Source organism: Phycodurus eques, chromosome 18 (genome assembly GCF_024500275.1).
Source record: "Phycodurus eques isolate BA_2022a chromosome 18, UOR_Pequ_1.1, whole genome shotgun sequence".
Lineage (NCBI taxonomy): Eukaryota > Metazoa > Chordata > Actinopteri > Syngnathiformes > Syngnathidae > Phycodurus > Phycodurus eques.
In genome coordinates, this window is record NC_084542.1 from 8,742,721 (window position 1) to 8,762,017 (window position 19,297).

At 40.6% G+C, this 19,297-nt stretch overlaps 1 protein-coding gene across 2 annotated transcripts in view; it reads right to left on the minus strand.

Annotated features, from left to right (window-relative positions):
• Positions 1-18,938, minus strand: part of LOC133417034 (estrogen-related receptor gamma-like) — a 28,234-nt gene extending 9,296 nt beyond the window's left edge. The window contains exons 1-6 of one of the 2 annotated variants that reach the window (XM_061704479.1): positions 18,851-18,938; positions 18,622-18,742; positions 18,448-18,533; positions 6,629-6,847; positions 4,451-4,608; positions 2,735-2,851 (exon numbers count right to left, since the gene is read on the minus strand). In XM_061704479.1, coding sequence (XP_061560463.1) covers positions 2,735-2,851; positions 4,451-4,608; positions 6,629-6,834 — 481 coding nt within the window. In that variant the 5' untranslated portion in view covers positions 6,835-6,847; positions 18,448-18,533; positions 18,622-18,742; positions 18,851-18,938. Of the gene's footprint in view, positions 1-2,734; positions 2,852-4,450; positions 4,609-6,628; positions 6,848-11,879; positions 12,119-18,447; positions 18,534-18,621; positions 18,743-18,850 lie in introns of those variants that run through there. The other variant, XM_061704478.1, reaches the window with a different exon arrangement.
• Positions 18,939-19,297: the final 359 nt, after the last annotated feature.

A 19,297-nucleotide genomic window follows, 5' to 3' on the forward strand; every position in this document is an offset into this window, starting at 1 on the left:
TTGAACTGATTAGTTGAGCAATCAGCGAACTGACTTTGCATTGATTGACATTTAAAGCTTAAAGTCCACTAACCGCTCATAACAATTTTGTTATGCATCTCGTCTTCCATTCGGGCAGAAACAGAAAAATGCTCCATTCTCTCTTAGAACACGCGACGTGATGAGGGCGGCCTACTAGTTGAAGAGAAAAACTAGCGCAGGGCTCCGAAGAATTAGGTTCTACAGCCGAGGTTCATTTTAAAGCGACTCTAGGGTAAAAATAGATGTTTACTTTGAAGCGTACTATGCAATTTATTTTACAATTAAATGCATGTTTTTATGTTAAGGCTTGAAACCCATTTATTGAAGGATTCCTGTTGTATTTCTACACTAATTGCAAGGTACGGGTATGCTATTCTGATTGGAGGCTTTCCTTTACGTCGTCGAATTTCCTCAACAACAACAACAACAACAACAAACAATATGACATACTTCTATAAGGAGAAAGCAGTATTTGCTGTTGTGGTTTTTTATAGTTCCACATCTCCTACGACTGAGTCTGGTCCAATTAAAAGTGTCTGGACCTTTATTGCGCCCTCTCCAGGGGCGGAGGGCGTCACGAGGCGCACTGAAGCGCGTTACGAGCGTGCTTACGGCCGCCGTTACGAGCGCGACTTCGCATTTGACGGAAGTCTGGGAATCCCGCGAGGCATCTGGAGGTATTTACGAGAGCGGAGGAGGGGGCGTGCGAGAAAAGAGGACGAGGATCCGGATGCTTCTGATGCTCATGGCCTATTAAAAAAAGGATCATTAAGAAAAAGCTGTGCATGTGTGTGTGTATAAATGTCAGCGTGGACCGACTCATTTCAACAACGTCGGACTCTTCTGGTTGTCTTACAAGACATTTCACCTCTCGTCCGAGCAGGCTTCATCGAGCGCCTGTCCTTTTTTGCATTCCAAAAAGAATGATAGCATTTGTGGTTGGGGTGTGCCTCTAACTCGCAGCATAAATAGTTGACTTTTTCCATACCAACTCAGGCGAGCTGCATGAACTGGTGAAGCCTGCATGGATGAGAGGCAAAACATCTTATAAGACAACCAGAACAGTCCACTTAGGAGCCATTCAATGCCCTGAGTATGTATTTTAACATAAGAATGCAGTATCTTGGCAAAAAAACATGATTTTATCATAGTAATGCTTCAAAGAATGCTATATTTTGTCCAAAAGAAAGTTTTTGTTTCTCACAAAATCACTACATGTATCTTTTGCCACGAATATGCTACATTTTGTCACTAGAATGCATTATTTTTTGTCACTAAACCACTATTTGGTCAGAATAATAATACAGTATCTTGTTACAACATTGCTACCTGTTGTCATTATAATGTTCAATCATATTTGGTCAAAAAAAGGCAGTTTCGTTATAGCAATGTTATATTTTGTCACCCAAATTTTGACGTTGTCACAGGAATGCAACATTTTGTCACAAAAAAACCCAAAAGATTTGTCACAAAAATCATTGCATTTTGTCATAGAAATTCAAAATTTTGTCACCAAAAAATGTGTTGTCTTTGGAATACTATATTTGGCTCCAATAATGCTTCATTGTATCATTTAAACGCTGTCACAAAAACACAATTTTGGAATAAGTGTCCTATATTGTGTCACAAAAACGCTAACATTTTGTAATATGAATGATATACTTTGCCACAAAAAACACATTGTCATTGCTTCAGTAAGTTTTGTTACAATTACGCTTCATTTTGTCATTAAAACGGTCTATTTGGTCACAAAAACACTATTTTGTCGTCAAAATGCTATATTTTGTGACTGTGACATTTAGTCATGAAAATGCTATAATTGTTAAAAAAAATAAAATAAAATGTCATAAGGATGAAATATTTTGTAACCAAAACAAGACATTACGTCAGAAGAATGTTATATTGTTGCAAATATGATACATTTCGTCATTTGAATCCAATATTTTGTTGCAAGAATAATATTTTGTTATAAGAATGTTTTATTGGGTGACAAAAAAACAATAAATCATGAAAATGCTATATTTTGTAACAAAATATTTTCTGTTATAAGATGCAATTTTTTGCAAAAAAACTAAACCAAAGACGCTTCGTTAATTTGTTTAAAAAAAGCTATATTTGGAACAAACACTGTATTTTGCCATACAAACCGTGTATTTAGTTTTCAAAAAACTGTATTTAAACAAAATGGATTTATTTTGAAAAACATTTAAATAATTTTGAATTTTTCTTCATTTTTGAAAGAAAATATTTGCTCTCCTAACGTTTTTAAATTTCTGTAATTTTACCTTTCACTTATATTTACAAAATATTCATGTTGTCATTGCATACAATGAACAAACACACACACACACACACACACACACACACAAAGCTTTTAACTGCACTAGCCACCTTTTCTTGAATTTTTTTCCCCTTCAATCACCTAGTGACCCCTTACAGTGTGTTTAAGAGAGGTCGGCTGCAGTAGGCCATTGCTCATGTTTTCCTTTTTGAGTCATTTCTAAATCGGGACAACAATATGTCAGCAGACAAGCGCACAAATACACACACACACACACACACACACACACAAGAGCACCTGACCACTGGTCCGCACCACATAAAACGCAATGTGCGCGTGGAACAACCCTCGGACCAGCGAATTAAAAAAAATACAAATACAGTGACACCACTGTACATTTTTGGTTTGTTGTTGTATTTCTTTGTGGCTCACCTTCCCTCAACATGCCGACGGCCAGACACTTGACGAAGCGACAAGCCTGGCACGACTTCCTCCTTCGTTTGGTGATTTCACATTCGTTGGAGCCCGGGCAGCTGTACTCGATGTTGCCTGAACGACAACAACACTCTCTCAGTCAGCACTATTGCCGGTTTCTTTTCCGGGGACTAAAATCCCGTAAAAATAAAGTCAGAACAGCAGTTCACAGTCAAGTCACTCCTGGTAGTCTTGTTTTTTCACATTCATGTTTGTGCTGCTTTTAAATTTGTTATGACCTTGCCTTTACTGTTTGTATACAGTATATCACAGTGACTAATATATATACATATATATATATATATATATATATATAGACACACGCAAATGAGAGTCACTGTTCTGCGGGTTTTCTCTGCTTTTTGGGCAGAGACTGGCGTTTATGTTTTTTTCAGGTAAAACAAGAGCGTCGAGGTTCAGTCTATAGTAGGGTCGATGCTTATATTGTCGGAGAACAAAATATTGTGTGGGTCTTGATACATCTGTCAAAATGTTTTAAAACGGTTTTCAATATGGGAAACTCTACTATGAAAAGATTGATGCATTTAACATATGAATACAATCTTTTTGTTACAAATGTGCCACATTTTTACATAGAAATGCTATATTTTCACACAGAAAACACTGTTTTATCATAAACCTGTGTGCTCGAGTATCGTACGTTCTCTCTATTCACTTTGACATCCCTTTGGATAAAGCACTGGACCATCCCTTTGGAAAAAAAAAGTAACACTTTCTCATATGGGTCCTGCTGCGTCCATATTTTGAGCGCACGCACTCCTCCAGATCCATACGTTAAATCGAGCGTTTAAGTCTAAACGTCAACATGTTGACCGTGTACAAAGCGTGGCTGACATCAGCCGTCGGCAAACGGATTCTAGCTAGAAGTGTCGTACGCGTAAACCGAAGGATTAGCACTCGTTTATCCCCAAACAAGCGCCCGTTTTTGTTCGGAAACACGTTTGCGGACAACAGGGAGACAGGCCAGCGAGGCTCTAGCGGCTGCATGCCATAAACACGCGGAGTTAGCTTGAAACCCCACAGAGTTCATTTGTGTGTCTGAAAGTGCGTTCATGTGCGTGTGCATCTATGTGTGTTTGTATATATATATATATATATATTTCTGTGTGTATGTTTTTGTGTTTCTGTGTACGTGTTCATGTGTGTGGGTTTGTGTGCGCATGTTCATGTGTGTGTATGTACGTGTGTGTGTGCACGTTCATGTGTGCATTTTGTATATGTGAATTCATTTTTATATTTCTAAGTCATTTAAATCATTGTTACAATTTGTTGTTTTTTAACTGCAAACTATTTTTGCACATTGCTTGCTGCAGCAATTATTTTTTTTTTTTTACCTAAAATAATAAACCAGATGACACTTTTGCAGTAAATGCGAGTATACTGGTTTATTTTTGTTACTTTGAGTCAGCCTAGATGAGTGATTCTCAAAATGTAGCAAATGTGCCACGACCGATATGTGGCCACCATCTAGTGGTACGCAAAAGAATCACTGAATTATATGCTCTAATTGTGCAACACGAAGGCTGAACTTTTTTCTTTACCCAGTTCAGTGCATTTGCTAAATGCCATTCAGTTGTATTTAACTTTGAAGTACAATACAATTGAATTGAATGTTTTTAGAATGAACCGACTATGTGTGTGCCGCATGCTCACCCTGGATGGTCCTCTTGAAGAAGGCCTTGCAGGCCTCGCACGAGGCGACACCGTAGTGGTAGCCCGACGCCACGTCGCCGCACACCAGACACACACGCTTGGCCACGGCGCCCAGCAGGAATTCACATTTCACGTGGGCCTCCTCCTCCACCAACCTCCTAAATAGACGCACACCAACAACAGGGAATGTTAACACTGCTGCTCACAGAATCGGGGACAGTACATCCATACAAGAACGCTTCATGTCAATACGGTGGATCCGGAAAGTATTCACAGCGCTTCACTTTTTCCGCATTTTGTTCTGTGACGGCCTCATTCCCAAATTAATTAAATGGATTTTCTTCCCCCTCAAAATTCAAAAAGTCAGCACTGAAAGTATTCACGACATTTTATAATGTGACAGCCTTATTCCAAAATGAGTTGAATCATTTTTTTTGAGGGTGTGCCACAGGGTTCTGTGTTGGGTCCACTTTCTTACCATTTATGTGAAAAATGTTGGTCAAAATGTGTCAAATGCAAAACATCTTTATGCAGAGGATACCATTGTGTACTGCATCTCTTGCACAAGCTGTTGAAAATTTGTAAAATACCTTTGTGATCATTCAAAATACACTGCATGAGCTCTAACTTGTTTTGAACGCAGATAAGACGAAGCTTATGTTGTTGTTTTTTTACCAGATCAGAGACCAGACAAAATGATCCTGCGCTTTCTAATCTCGATGGAAAGGAGATTGAGGTTGTACACTGTCATAAATACCTGGGAATAAAGATTAACGACTCCCTAAATTTTAAATGACATGTATTGTGTCGGCGGCACGGTGGACGACTGGTTAGCACATCCGCCTCACAGTTCTGAGGCCCAGGGTTCAAATCCCGGTTCCGCCTGTGTGGAGTTTGCACGTTCTCCCCGTGCCTGCGTGGGTTTTCTCCGGGCACTCCGGTTTCCTCCCACATTCCAAAAACATGCGTGGTAGGTTAATTGAAGACTCTAAATTGCGCATAGTTGTGAATGTGAGTGTGAGTGGTTGTTTGTTTCGACCCTAGTGAGGATGAAGCGGTACAGAAAATGGATGGATGGATGGATGGATGGATGGATGGATGTATTGTGTCTTGTGAAAAGACTGAAGCTAAAACTGGCTTTTAGATTATGGTGATGAGTTGTCCAAGTATGCCTCCGCACAGTGTCTCCATCTGCTTGATACTGCTTACCATTCATCTTTGAGGTTCATTACAAATTGCAAAGCTCGGTGTCACCGTTGCGAGTTGTACTCTTGGGTTGGAAGGCCTGCGTCAGGGATCCATCTGCAGGCTCACTCACTGGTACACCTTTATTTCTAAAGCAATTCTTGGTCTGCTTCCCACCCACCTGTGTGTTTTTTTAATCAGGCAGAAAAACCCCGGAGAGTATTCGTTGCATTCTCAGGACCTCTTTATGCTCTCTGTTCCAAAAGCTGCGACAGAAATTGGGAGAAGGGCTTTTGGGTACTCTGCACCCACATCCTGGAATCTGAATGACTTAAAGATCAAGGAACCTGTGTCCTTAAATGTTTTCAAATCTGAAATAATGAAAGAAATGGAAGCAGTTTCTATAGAATGTTGATGTTTTAGCTCAGCTGTTTGAACAATGGATTGCACAGATGGTTAAATCCAAAACGTTGGTTTAATTTGTATTGTGTCTTTCCTTGTATATGTCTGTTACTTCTGTGTTGTTGTTTTTTTTGCTTTTGGCTGTCTTGGCCAGGTCTCTCTTGAAAAAGAGGTTTTTAACCTCAATGAGACCAACCTAGTCAAATAAAGTTACAAAATGAAGGCTTTTTGACTGCTTAATAAATTTGTGGTTTTCTTTAGCGTATTAAATTAGAACGTGATTTTGGCGTGGTGTTGTGTTGATGTTGATGCGAAAGGGTATATGATCGCAATATAAGGTATGTTACCAACTTGCTGTTTGGTAACGCAAGCAAAATTTGGGGATTTCCTGAAAAGTAGTAATTTTGGAGATGCGGGGATTCCACCAGACAGCGACGATATATAAAAAGAAGACAATGAAAAAACAATGAACAATACTTCAAGTTACAAGCACGATACTTTAATCTAAATGTATCGTTTAATCAGTACTTCTCTGATGTAATTAGATTGCGCGGGTGTACCTAATGCCGTGACCAAACCGAACAAACGCACCTGATTGGCCCTCCGTTGTGGGCGGAACCCAGCTCGTTGGCGTGACAGCGGCCCTCGGTCGGCGGGCCGAAGCCGGAGTTGGTGTCTGAGGACGAGCCGGCGGGGCTGGGCCGAGCCGGGCTGGCGTCCCCCTGGGAGCTGCCGGGGCTGGACGGCTCCCGCTTGATGGACGAGGGACACGGGGGGTCCGGGCCCCTCGCCGACATCCTGCCCAGATGTCTGCAAAACAGAAGAGAAAAGATCCATCAATAACCTCGACCTTGTTATTAAAAGACAAGATGACTACTGTATAGTAGTAGTAAAACATGCATTCATGCATTCATGCATTCATGCATCCAAGCGGCAGTTGGTGATTGCCCACATTATGCAAACAAGGTGCCAAACCACTACTCTGCTTTGCTTGCAAAGAGGGGGAAATGCCCAAGCAAATTTAGGGAAATGCACTGGTCTGCATCAGCGCCATTTTGATATCCTCTCAGGACACTTCATTAGGGACGCCGCCACAATCCAAAGGCATCCAATGCAAGAACTGGATGAGCGATTCTGCCTTTACAACGAGGGGTTATTCTTTTTTTTCTTCTTCATATTATGTTATTGAATTTTTGGATTTGTTTCTAAATACACAACCTATATTCATTTTAAAGAAAAGCATTTTGAAAATCCTTAGTCACAGTACCCATTGAGATCTCTCTAGCGTATATATATAATAAAAGGTATTGAGATTCCAGGATTTAGTTGATTTTATAATATTACAAACAATGTATAACGCTATTAAAAATGTCTTACCGATAATTTTTTTTTTTTTTTTTTAATGTTTGAAAAAGGCATAAGCAACTATATAATAATCTGATTCATCAATGAATCAAAACAAATAATAATAAAAAGAAATTAGATTAATTGATTATTAAAATAACTGTTAATTTCAGCCCTAGTTTGAACTCTTCATATATTGTAATGGAATCACTTGAAACCCCATGAACAACATGACAATAGAAAAACACATTCCAATAACTGCTTTAAAAAGACATAACTATTGGTGTGTGTATATATATATATATATATATATATATATATATATATATATATATATCGTGACTGATAGTGGGGCTGGCGGGATCCGCACCTCCCAAAAACACGCGCACACTCGCATTGTGGCGTCAGGTGTTCACGTGTGGGTGTAAAAATAAAAACCAAAAGCATTCACATTCACGTGATCAGGGGCACACGCACGTATGCGCGCGCACACACTGACAGACATATTAAAAAGCATGTGTCTTCATAAAGACCCTGACAGAGTTCGGCATGCAACTGTTTGTTGTCAGGCCCACTTGAAAAAAAAACAAAAACAAACAAACAAACTCTGCTGTCACATGATCACACACACACACACACACACACACACACACACACACACGCGCGTCAAGCTGCTTCCTGCCATGTAAATCAGAGCAGTGTGGGCCACAAGTCATTTGCTTGGTGGTAAAAGTGTCTGGTCGCTTTTAACCGCCGCCTGAGTAAAACCGCAGCCACGCGCTACTGACGCCTCGACAAAACTGCAATCACGCACACACAGGCACTCACGCTCACATACTCACACAAACACTCACTCGCAGTCACACGCACGTCTGCTTATACACACTCACACTTGTGCTTACGCTCTCTCACACACACGGTCACATATTTTCCCTCTCACACTCACTCTCACTCAAATTTATACTCATTCACACATAGGGATGGACAAGTACCGATACCACCCTTATTTCAGGGTGTGGGCTACACGTGAAGGCTGCCGACACCAGCCACTGATACTTAAGGCAAAACAATAAATAAATAAAAGATTTGACGTCGAGTAAGTCCTTCCCACCAGTAGTTGGCGCCACACTGTGGCAGTTTGACACATCGGCGAATCGTCATGTGCGTCAGAAACAAGGAAAGGTCTGTGCGCAATCGTATGTCATTGCGTTAATTGAAATCATGGATCAAAAGTAGTAGTATCGGTAATCGGTATCAGTGAGGACTCAAGGGTACTCGTTTTTGATGAACACTTGGGCCTCAAATGTTCTTTGAAGTACTAAAACCGGTTGTCCTCAAGTTCGGGTGTTCATATGCTGCATTTCTTTCCTGCATTATTCCATCAATCACGCCTTTTCCAATCCACTTTGAGACAAAAAAAAAAAAAAAAACAATACAGCGGAGACCATTAAAAAAGGACTTGTCGGTAACCTTGGCGATCCATCACCGGCGTCCGCGTTGCCTTGTCAAGTGCGCGACATATACGTCGAGATATAGACGCCTACTCGCCATTAGAATGCATAACAATGTAGTTGTGCTAATGAAATGGCATGAAGTGATCATGTGATCATCACCATAAAAGCCCATCAAAAGATGACGCGGGCGGCCGTAAATCCAAGTTAGCACACTTCTCCCCGAAACAAGGAGGAAAGCCAGCCATGGATCATTAACCTGCACGCACGTGAGAGGAGGCAACACTGACTTTCAAACGAGCGCAGGCACAATGGGGACAAAACAATCTGCCAGATGGGAGGGAAGGGAGGGGAAAATGGGAGGCGCAAAGTCGATGTGAAAGGCAAATCAGCTCCCAAGTTCAAAGTCTTCTACCCCCCCCCCCCCTCCCAAAATAAATACAAGTAATATACCTACTTTCTTTTACATTTGTTTTTAAGCCGTTGATTAAAATTACATTAGTAAGTATCAAAATGACTCATATATGCCTGTGACTATTGTTGTAGCCTCTGTATGTGTATTCGTGTGTGTTAGAGGAGCAGTTTTAAGGTTAATAGTTACCATCAATGCAAATTTTCCTTAGCCGGCCGATGACGGCTAGCTGACTTTTGTTTGCCGAAATGATGTGCTTTGGTTGAATATTTTGGTTTTGAAATATCTAATTCTCTTTTGTTTTACTGTATGTCATTTTTATAGTAAACCTTAAGTTGGGGTGACCAACAAAACACTTGAAGCAAGCACGCTTTGCCTCTTATTTGGAGAGCTGCGCAAGCGAGTGTCTTCTTTTCGTTTCCTCGGTTTGTTCTACGACAGTCTCTCATTTCATGACAGTTAGAAGAAGCGAGAAGCTGAGGAATACTTTAAAAAAGTGTGTTTTAACAAGGTTAAATGTGTTTGGAGTGTGTAAGAGAAGTATTTTTTAAATATTATAGAGTCTGTCTATATTGCATATTGATTTGGTCTAGAACATATTCGCCGTGATAAACAGGGCTTTTCGGTATGTATCATAATTTTTAAAAAAAATAATTAATTAAATGTATTTAAAATACATTTAATTAGTCATGCTTTTCATAAAGAAATAGGTAAGGCTCGTGAACATCTCTGAAATGATTAAACACATTCCAACTTCAAAATGTTCAACTCATTCATGAGATTTTTAAACATGTACTTCTACATTTCTTGATGGATTCCAACAAGTCTTTGTTTTTCTACATTTCAACAATTCAATGAATCCTACAACATTTCAGTTCAGCATCAGCCCTTCCGCATTCCGATTTGTACAGAAATGGCCTTATCTAGTTTGTAAAGCGTAGCACCTAATAATGGGGGTGAGCATCAGTGGCACCCCAAGGCAGACCGAAGAGCTTTGGCCTAGTGAGCTCGAAATGAAGCCGTTACTTGAGAGATGGGCTGCCAGCCGTGGCCACGGCTCGGACCTGCAGGGAACCCAGATAGCATGCCATTCCGGGTTAGGGGGTGATGTACATGGGGGGAGGCATATGTACACCGAGAGTCATCTGCGGCCGTCACTGCCCTTTCTCGATCCCGTTTTTTCAAATGTTAACAACAATCAGCCAACCTGTACGTCTCACAACTGTTTTGGACATTCTTCTTCTGCTACAAGCCATTTCCCCCCAAAAGGATTACATAAGAGCTGATAAAAAAAGCTCAGCATCTGCAATCATTTGCTCGCCATAAAAGCATGAATGAACAAATTGTGTATGTTTTTTGTGTGTGTTTTTTTTTAGAATTAAATAGGCGTTTGATTTGGGATTTATATGAAGGACACATACTATATAGAATGGAATATAACTAGAAAAGAACTAGTATTATTTTAAAATAATTTTACTACTTGGAAATCCTATTTATTTTTGTAATCATTAACAGTTATTCACTCAAAAGAAATGCCCCAAAGAAAATGTTTACCATTGCTATTAAAAACCAGCCACCATGGAACTCGTTTCCCACCAAACTGGTTCTACCCATTCGCCATCACCATCAACAAACAAGCAGGTCGCGTAACTGTAACCATTACAACTATTACCATTGCAAACAAACCCCCACATCAGGGTGGAAAACAATTCCAGCTTAGCTTCCGCAAGAGGACAAACAGAGAAACAATCCAACACACACTACCTCTATGTTAGTGCAAATAGCTTGACTTAAAGATGAACGAAAGCCATGTAGCTCAATAGCCGCAATTTCATCGCAGGGTTCTATAGGATGTCTACAGATTTTTACATAGCACTTTCCATAAATGTTAGTTATTTGCCTTTCCAGTAGAATAGTAGTGGTGTTCCACAAGTGTCAATCCTAGATCCACTCTAAATATCAAAACTACTTGGCATTCTGGTAGGAAAGCTAGAGAAGATAGATAAAGAGGGTCCTCAGTTTACGATAGTCCCGACATAGGAAATTTCAAGGCTACAAAGGGTGCACAATGAGCTAGTTAGCGCAGTGGCCTAAGAATAAATCATGACGCAGCACAAGAGCACCGTGAGCACCGTTGTAATTACCGTTTTTCCACACAAATAATGATTGTAATTATGCCTTTACTACTGCATTGGCATAGGTTACTTAGACAGTGGTGCATTCTGACTTGCGTACAAATTTGGGTCAGGTTGCCACGGTTGGAACGGAACTCCATCGTAAACCGAGGACCCAGTCAACTGAATTTGTGCCGTTTGTGTGTTTTTTGTGAATTCAGAGGATTGTGGTTGTCAATCACTTTGCATTTCTACATCACAAAAATAATAACGAAATTAAACAGATTTTTTTTTCCCCCCTTGAAATGACCTGGCTAATATATGCATTGTAACCATCAAATATGGCCTTTGAGTACAAAAGTTTCCCCACCCCAGCACAAATTTGTTTTTCCGTATGCATGAGAAAAACAAGTCCAGGTCCGGTGGAATACATAGCAGTGGTTTGTAAATTAATGACGCTACTGTTATTGTATTTTCCAAATATACGGCTATGCATGACAACCTTGATACTGCGTACTCACTGAGCGTCAGGGTGGTAGGTGAAGCACTCGGGGAGGTAGAGGTCGACTAAATCCATGTGGGTTTATGCCACCATGCTCCGAGCGGGTGAGGAAAAAAAGCTCTTCTTATTCAGTCCGGACAAACAAGAACTAAGTGGTCATCAGTCTATCTTCCTGTCAAGCTTCCTGTCAATCTTATGACTCCCCTTTTCCAGTCCACAGTGGTGTTGGACTGGTGATGCTACCAGCCCGGGCGACAACGGTGTCTGAGCAAAGACGGCCCTCGTCAAGGTCCGGCTGCACGATTTGAACGGCCCACCCCTCCCCTCTGCTCAACACCCTGCCGGCGTGCCATTGGCTCTCGGTTCAGCCAATGGCAGTCAGCAGGTGGATCAAGTCAAAGAGGTGGAGGGAGGGGGAGGATGTCATCATGCGGCAGAGATGACTGCACATGGTTAGCATTTTACAGGTATTACTTTAAAATGATGACAAAACATCTGCGAAAATCTGCGATATAGCGAGACCGGATAAAAACATTTTTAAACTCATTGACTGCCACTTGATTGGCTGGCAACCAGTTCAAGGTGTACCCCGCCTCCTGCCCGATGATAGCTGGGATAGGCTCCAACACGCCCGCGACCCGAGTGAGGAGAAGCGGCTCAGGAAATGGATGGATGGAGGGACTGCCACTTGTTTTGAAAGTGTTTGAGTTTCCCATATTGCCAGCCGTTTTCGAGCCTTTTGACTGATCTTTCAAGACCCACAAAATATTGCGCTCTGTAACATTATAAGCACTGGATCGACCAAAAGAAAGAATAGAAAAAACCGTTTGTTTCTACCTTATTTGGTTCTTTAGTAATCAGCAGTAACACATGGTTTCTGACCAAAAAGTAGGGAAAAGGAGCTTTTTGTGAAAAGAAACGTGTCAAGCAAAACAGACTTTGATACTAATAATTTTTTGCTTTTGTGAAACCTCAAACTTTAAAACTTTAATCATTTATTTACAGATGTGCAACTAACAAATGCGCCGTGAGTGACGCTGACTCACCGCATGGCTTGAACTGAATGTCACTGGCTTTTTTTTTTTTTTTTTTTACATGGCATCTTTTCTCACAATTGCAACAAACACTTTCGACGACCTACCGCGATACATTCTCTCTTTCCACCATACATATACGTACTCTGAGTTTCCGGTACCTAAACTTGTCCGATATCCGTGTTGGCATTTTACTCCCTCATAATTGAAGTGACAAGCAGAGATTCACCTCCTAATCTTTTTGTTCGACTCAAAAGCTGTATTGATCTCAAATCCAAAGTGATGCAATGCTGCCATCTTCAGGGATCTGTTGGTCATTACATTGGTTTACTTAAACAGACAAGCTGGGCAAGACCCTCTTCAATGCCTACCAGCTGAAAAAAAGTATATTTGTCGGTGGCAGGGGATGTTTGGTTTCCAGAGACAGATTCCTTAAAACTGCAAAATTGTGGGGTAAAACTGCGTTTTCATTTTTAAGACTATGTTCTGTGTGCCAATCCTTACTTCAGCATTTATTTATAATGCTATTGATAGTGTTAGTGTATATATAGCTAGTGCTAAAAGATCATTTTGTTGTTGCACACGTGCACCTTTTTTTTCATCCTTGTGTGTTTGTGCCAAGCGTGACTTACTGCGCCTCTCGCTTTGCGTGCATATGCACGGATGGTGAAAAGCATCACATTAGGCACATGGCCATAGCTGATTAGCTCAAAGTACTGCACTGGCTGTAAGTCAGTAAGTCAAGCCTGCTTTACAAACTGCGCTGTCCCGATGTCGCCTGAAAGACGGCGAGAAGATACTGGATTGGCTAAAAAAAAAAAAAAGAAGAAGAAAAAGACAATAAAAACACACACAATTAAGTGGGTGATTGGGTAAAAACAAAAAAAAAAAAAAAAAGATGCACATTATCGGGGGTTTCTGTGAACAACGGTAAATAGGTCCCCACCAAAAAATCTGTAAATAGGTCAATGAAAAATGCAAATGCAGAAACGTCATTAAAATAAATAATAAAATCTAATAAAATGCAAATAACTGGGAGATTGGGTTTCAACAAAATGCTAAAATTAAGGGATAAATTCACCCAAAAATCTCCGGATAGGTAAATTCATAAATGCCGAACCGGGAGCTTGATTTACGTATGCGCAAACTTTGAGTTTTTTGAGTTACAAAGTCGTCGCTTGGTGGATTTTCCCCTTTGTATTGGGAGCCAAAATTTGAGTCACCGGCAAGCTTTAAAATACATCCCCACTTGAGTGAAGTGGGGAGGAGGGGGGGAGGGGGATAAAGTTGCCAATCCACTTTCAGCCGTGATTGGGACAAACAGTCAAACACACAAATGCAAAACGAGAACACTCGCAAGGAGCAGGCTGTTAACACTGAACTCATCAAAATGGTGGCAGTTTTGGATAAACGGTATTTCAATTCATTTCAAGAGGGAAAATTGCTTTGATAATGCTTTTGTTTGTCAATTATGTAAACACAAGCATGGAAACACACACACACGCGCACACACACACACACGCACACAGAGGAGCGTCAGGATGCAGATCTAGTCAGTGTAATCCACTTAGGTTTAGGGCCGACTCGCAGCCATCCGTCAATTAGCGAGACTGAGGCAAAGAGTCTTGACAGTGTGTGCAAACATCATTGTGTCAGTGCACTGCCATGGCAGCTGAAACACACACAAACAAACACACACGGACACACACTGGAGGGCTTCCCAGAAGGCGGCTTAAGCGCGGAAATGAAGGAGAGAGACGGAGCAAAAATAAAACTACGCCATAATAAAGTAAGTCAGGCCCATTAGCTACAGTTGGGTGACTTAAAGTAGATAAAAGTAAATGGAATAGATTGGTGGACGGATGGCCACATGGAATCGGATCACTTTTCTTGTACTGATTTGGATCTGAGGACGGCTCACAGTATACTCATACCAAAAAAAATAAAAAGCACATTTCACCACGTTAGATGGCCTTAGGGAGCTCAATGTGTTCCTACTGATGGAGGTCCATGAAAATAAAGAAGGGTAACAGGACACGTGAGCTGCTGCAGATGCACTAAATGTCTGGGTTGTGCCGCTCCCTTGTGGAAGGATGTTGAAATGGTTGGACCACTGTGTCCTTCAAGGTGCTGCCACAGATGGAAAGGGGCTTGGTCAGAGCAAAATTTGTTCCAGGCAACTTGGACGAGAAAAACTGGTCTGGAGTAACCGGCACACATGAATACATTTGATAATAAGCACTCTTTATTTGGTTTTTATTCTACAGTGGTTACGTGCTTGTCCCACTTGTATGACAGAGAATCATTGTAATTAAAACATTGCCTGCACACTCAAAGGTTTTATGATGGCAAGCAGGATGACACTAGGACGGATTAATTCCCTTTACATTTGTATTTTGTAAAATATTGTTTTCAAATGTGCCATATTGTTTGTGTCATAAAATTCCTACACCCCACACCTGCTTTTCCCACATGTACAACGGTTAATAATAAACACACACCCACACATAGGAGCCTGGATTACACACGGTGCAGAAAAATCTAATTTCTTTGACCACAGGTGGTTTGTTTATCGCTGCTTGCCTGTCAGCACGTCTGTAATAAACAACATGAGGTAGCACAACATGCGCAATCTAATAAGATCCAACACAAAAATGTGCCTTCACAAACACAATAACGCTCACTTTTGTCAATTATTAATTTAACAATGTTAATTATTGGAGTTCTAGCATGTCAATCAAAACTGAGCCTTTTTATCGCTGTGTGGAGGTGCGCCTAATTTAACACGAGTCGCCCACCTGTTCCGCTTATGCTCTCTATTAATCCTTCACACTGACACTTTGTCCTCGTGTCCTACCCTCATCTGATCTCTCTCACACACACACACACACACACACACAGTGGCTATAAAAAGTCTACACACCACTGCTCAAATGCCAGCTTTTCTTCGGTCATTCAAACTCATGATCGGTTAATTTTGAACACAGCCACATCTTCAGCTATAAGAAGGTGTGCACACATTTTCAACCATATCATCTCAGATGTTCATTTTTACTTTCCCGCTCAAAAGATGTTTTTCTTTCGATTGAGTTAATGGGAGAAGTTTTGAAATTATTTATTTGTCTCATTTTATTTACATCACAAAACCTAGCATTTGAACAGGGGTGTGTAGACTTTTTAGATCCACTGTATACTCATACACATGCACTGCCTCCTTCTGGGTAACGTAGCAATTGGCCGCCGGTCGCCGTGCAGCCACGCTGAAGGTATGTCGGTCAAAATGTAATTTTCCGCAAGATTACACATGACAATGGTTTGCTTTGGAGGGAGACACAAATGAGTATCCAATTATAGACGCAGAAAATGTTGCCAACCCACGGATAATGTCCTTATAGCATGACATAAACATATATGGGGCAGCAGTATTCACTTGACTGAAATCGACTGTTCTAGCCAACGCTTAGACGAGCTACTGTAAATGTTGGTTGTATAAAGTGATCACTTTATATCTACGTATGAATACACCAAAAATTCTTGGTAAAAAGCACATATTGTAAAATCGAATTCAAGACTGCAGGGATGTCATTTGCTACCAATGTTTCCCCCAACTATTATGTGCAAATATACACTTGGTAACCTTTTTTTTTTTTTTTTCCTTAAACGTGTGACACGACTCAGTCACATTACGGCGGCGTCACTAAGAGTCAAGACAAGAGTGTTTGCATTGGATTGTGTGTACATCCATGTGCCTTTAACTCAAACACTGGCCTTGGATGTTTATATTGATCAAATGGAATTTAACGGTTTACTGCCAAAGACGAATATATTCGTCAAGAATGTTCTTTTTCAATGGATAAGTGTGGAAGAGAGTCTCACCCAGCTTGTCTGTCAAATTCAGGTTTGTAAACCACTGTAGAGACTAACAGATCCCTGTAGATGGCGACGCTGCATCACTTGGGATTTGAGATCAGCACAGCTTTTGAGTTGAAGATGAAGATTAGGCGGTGAATCTCTGCTAGTCACGTCGATTATGAGGGAGAGAAATGCCAATGCCAAGTTTAGGCACCTGACACTAGAACAGAGAATGTACAGTTCTTGGGTTACGGGAGGGCATCCATTTGTTTCCCTACAATAAGACATGTTGCCGTGCAGCTTTCGGACACAAGCAGCAAGATGTTTAAATCCGTTGATTGTGTTCAAGGTCAAACATATAGGAGGAGGAGGAGGAGGAGAAGAAGGAATCCAAAGAGGAATGAATGCTACCCCAAAAAAATGGTTGAACATAAGCATTTCAAAGCAGAGACGTCTTGAACGCACCACAAAGGAGGGATGAATTACCATGAGATGGGGGCAAGAATCTTCGAGAAGTCATCCACAACTGTTGAAAATGCCAACAACTAGAAATAGCAAGCTTTATATTATCAAGACTCTGAGGGGGAATTTAAGGATCACATCAATAAATCACATTATTGAAGAACCTGCTGTTACTATTGTCATTACCTTTTTTTTTTTTTTTTAAATGCAGGATGTTCCCAAAAATTTGACATCTTTTTGTGGTCTAAAAACACATACAAATGCGTTCAAGCTATAATGAAATTTGTAAAAATGAACTAAGTTTAATGTTAAACTCAATTTAATTAGTTCTTTTATTATTATTATTTTTAGGGGTGAAAAATGACATTCAGTAGAAATGAAAAGGCATTTTCTGCGTTAGAATACGCTGCAACACAGTCAATCAAGAGTGTGCAGCTTTCAAGGAAATTCAATTTCAAAAAATTGTAATACGTTTTAAGTAGGAAAAATACCTAACGATAATATTGTACTTTATAGAATAATGACATCATTAAATTAAAGCCAAGTACTGCTACATTTTTTGCTTCAATTTTCTCGCCATTGTGCTGCTCCTTCTGGTGTGTGTTCCTTGACCACCTGGGGGCAGTATAATGCAGACATAGATTTCCATGGAGGTGGTCACAGCTCCTCTGTAAACTGCCGTAATATTAGTCAGGATACAGAATATATGCATGTGAGTATTGTTATATAATCTGTCTACGTGTGCTGTGTCAATATTTGTGTTCAAATATTAACTGCGGATATTTAAACACAATGTCTACATATGTGGACAAGAAGGAATTGTCTTTGTTTTGTTTAGTTTGACAGTAAACTTTAACTGGGAGTGGCAATAAATATGTTGAAGCCTTTTCTTTTTTGGGGGAAGAATTGTTTACTATGTGCCAAACTCCTGCTTGTTCTGAAGTGAGTTGTGTTCACTGCTACCACACAATACTTGTCTCAAATTTGGGCTGACAAGTCAAAGAAAAAAATAGGCCTAATGACAACTCGTGTTTTAAAAAAACTCAAAGGTCAGGTCACTCGTATCTCAGGGCACCACTGTACAGTATTTAGGGAGTAGGAAACGACTGAATGACTCCAAACTGTATACCACGCAGACGCATAGACTCAAGAGTTAAACGCTGCCGCAGACACATTAATGACCCTGCTGAGAAAACACCATACAAGGACATACTGATGGTCACCCCAAAAAATCTTTACCTGGGAACCTCGCCTACATCACCTGGGCCGTCCGATCTTCACACTGGTTCTTGTTCCCTCGTTTGACAATTCCCAGGTGGACGTTTCTGAGCAGAAAGGAACCCGAAAACAAAAATAAAATTTCAAAAGATACATCTGTTCAACTAGTAAAAACAAGAAAAGGGCAGCACCTACTTCTTCATCCTTCTTGATGTCTGATACTTCCTGTCACTTTCACGCACTGGACGCCCTGCTCCACGTCTGCAGTCAGTCAGTCTCAAGGACAAATGCTCCACTCTCCTCACCGCAGGGGGCTCTATGGCTCAGTGATGCAGCACACACACACACACACACACACACACACACACACAATACATTAACACACTCCTTCCCTGCATGAAGTCTCTGCTCCAAGTTCACCTACCTGCCTGCTTGCCTGGCTCACAGGGGAGTTGTGAAAGTGTCAGACGCAAAGTGTGTCTGGGAAAAGGAGAGAATAGAGGACACTCCCATTTTCCCATATTGATGAGATTCTTGTGGCGCAGCTTCGCAACGAGAGACAGAGAAGAAAGGTTGGGAGTTAAGAAGATGGGAGGAGGATGGGAGGGAGTGGAAGAGGATCGGACACAGCGGAAGATTACAAAAAGAAAAGGAAGATGTTGGGGAAGCCCCATATTTTAGTGTTATGCAATATTAAACGTGAAATAACTCAGATCTATACAAATAGTTGCGTAAACATTTTTTGTTCAGTATTTATGATTTCTAGCTCATGACCTTGAAAATACAGTAATCCCCGTTATATTGCAGTCCAGCACTGTCATGGATTTTTCTGTTAAACGTTTTTTGTTTTGAAATACATTTACAATGTGTT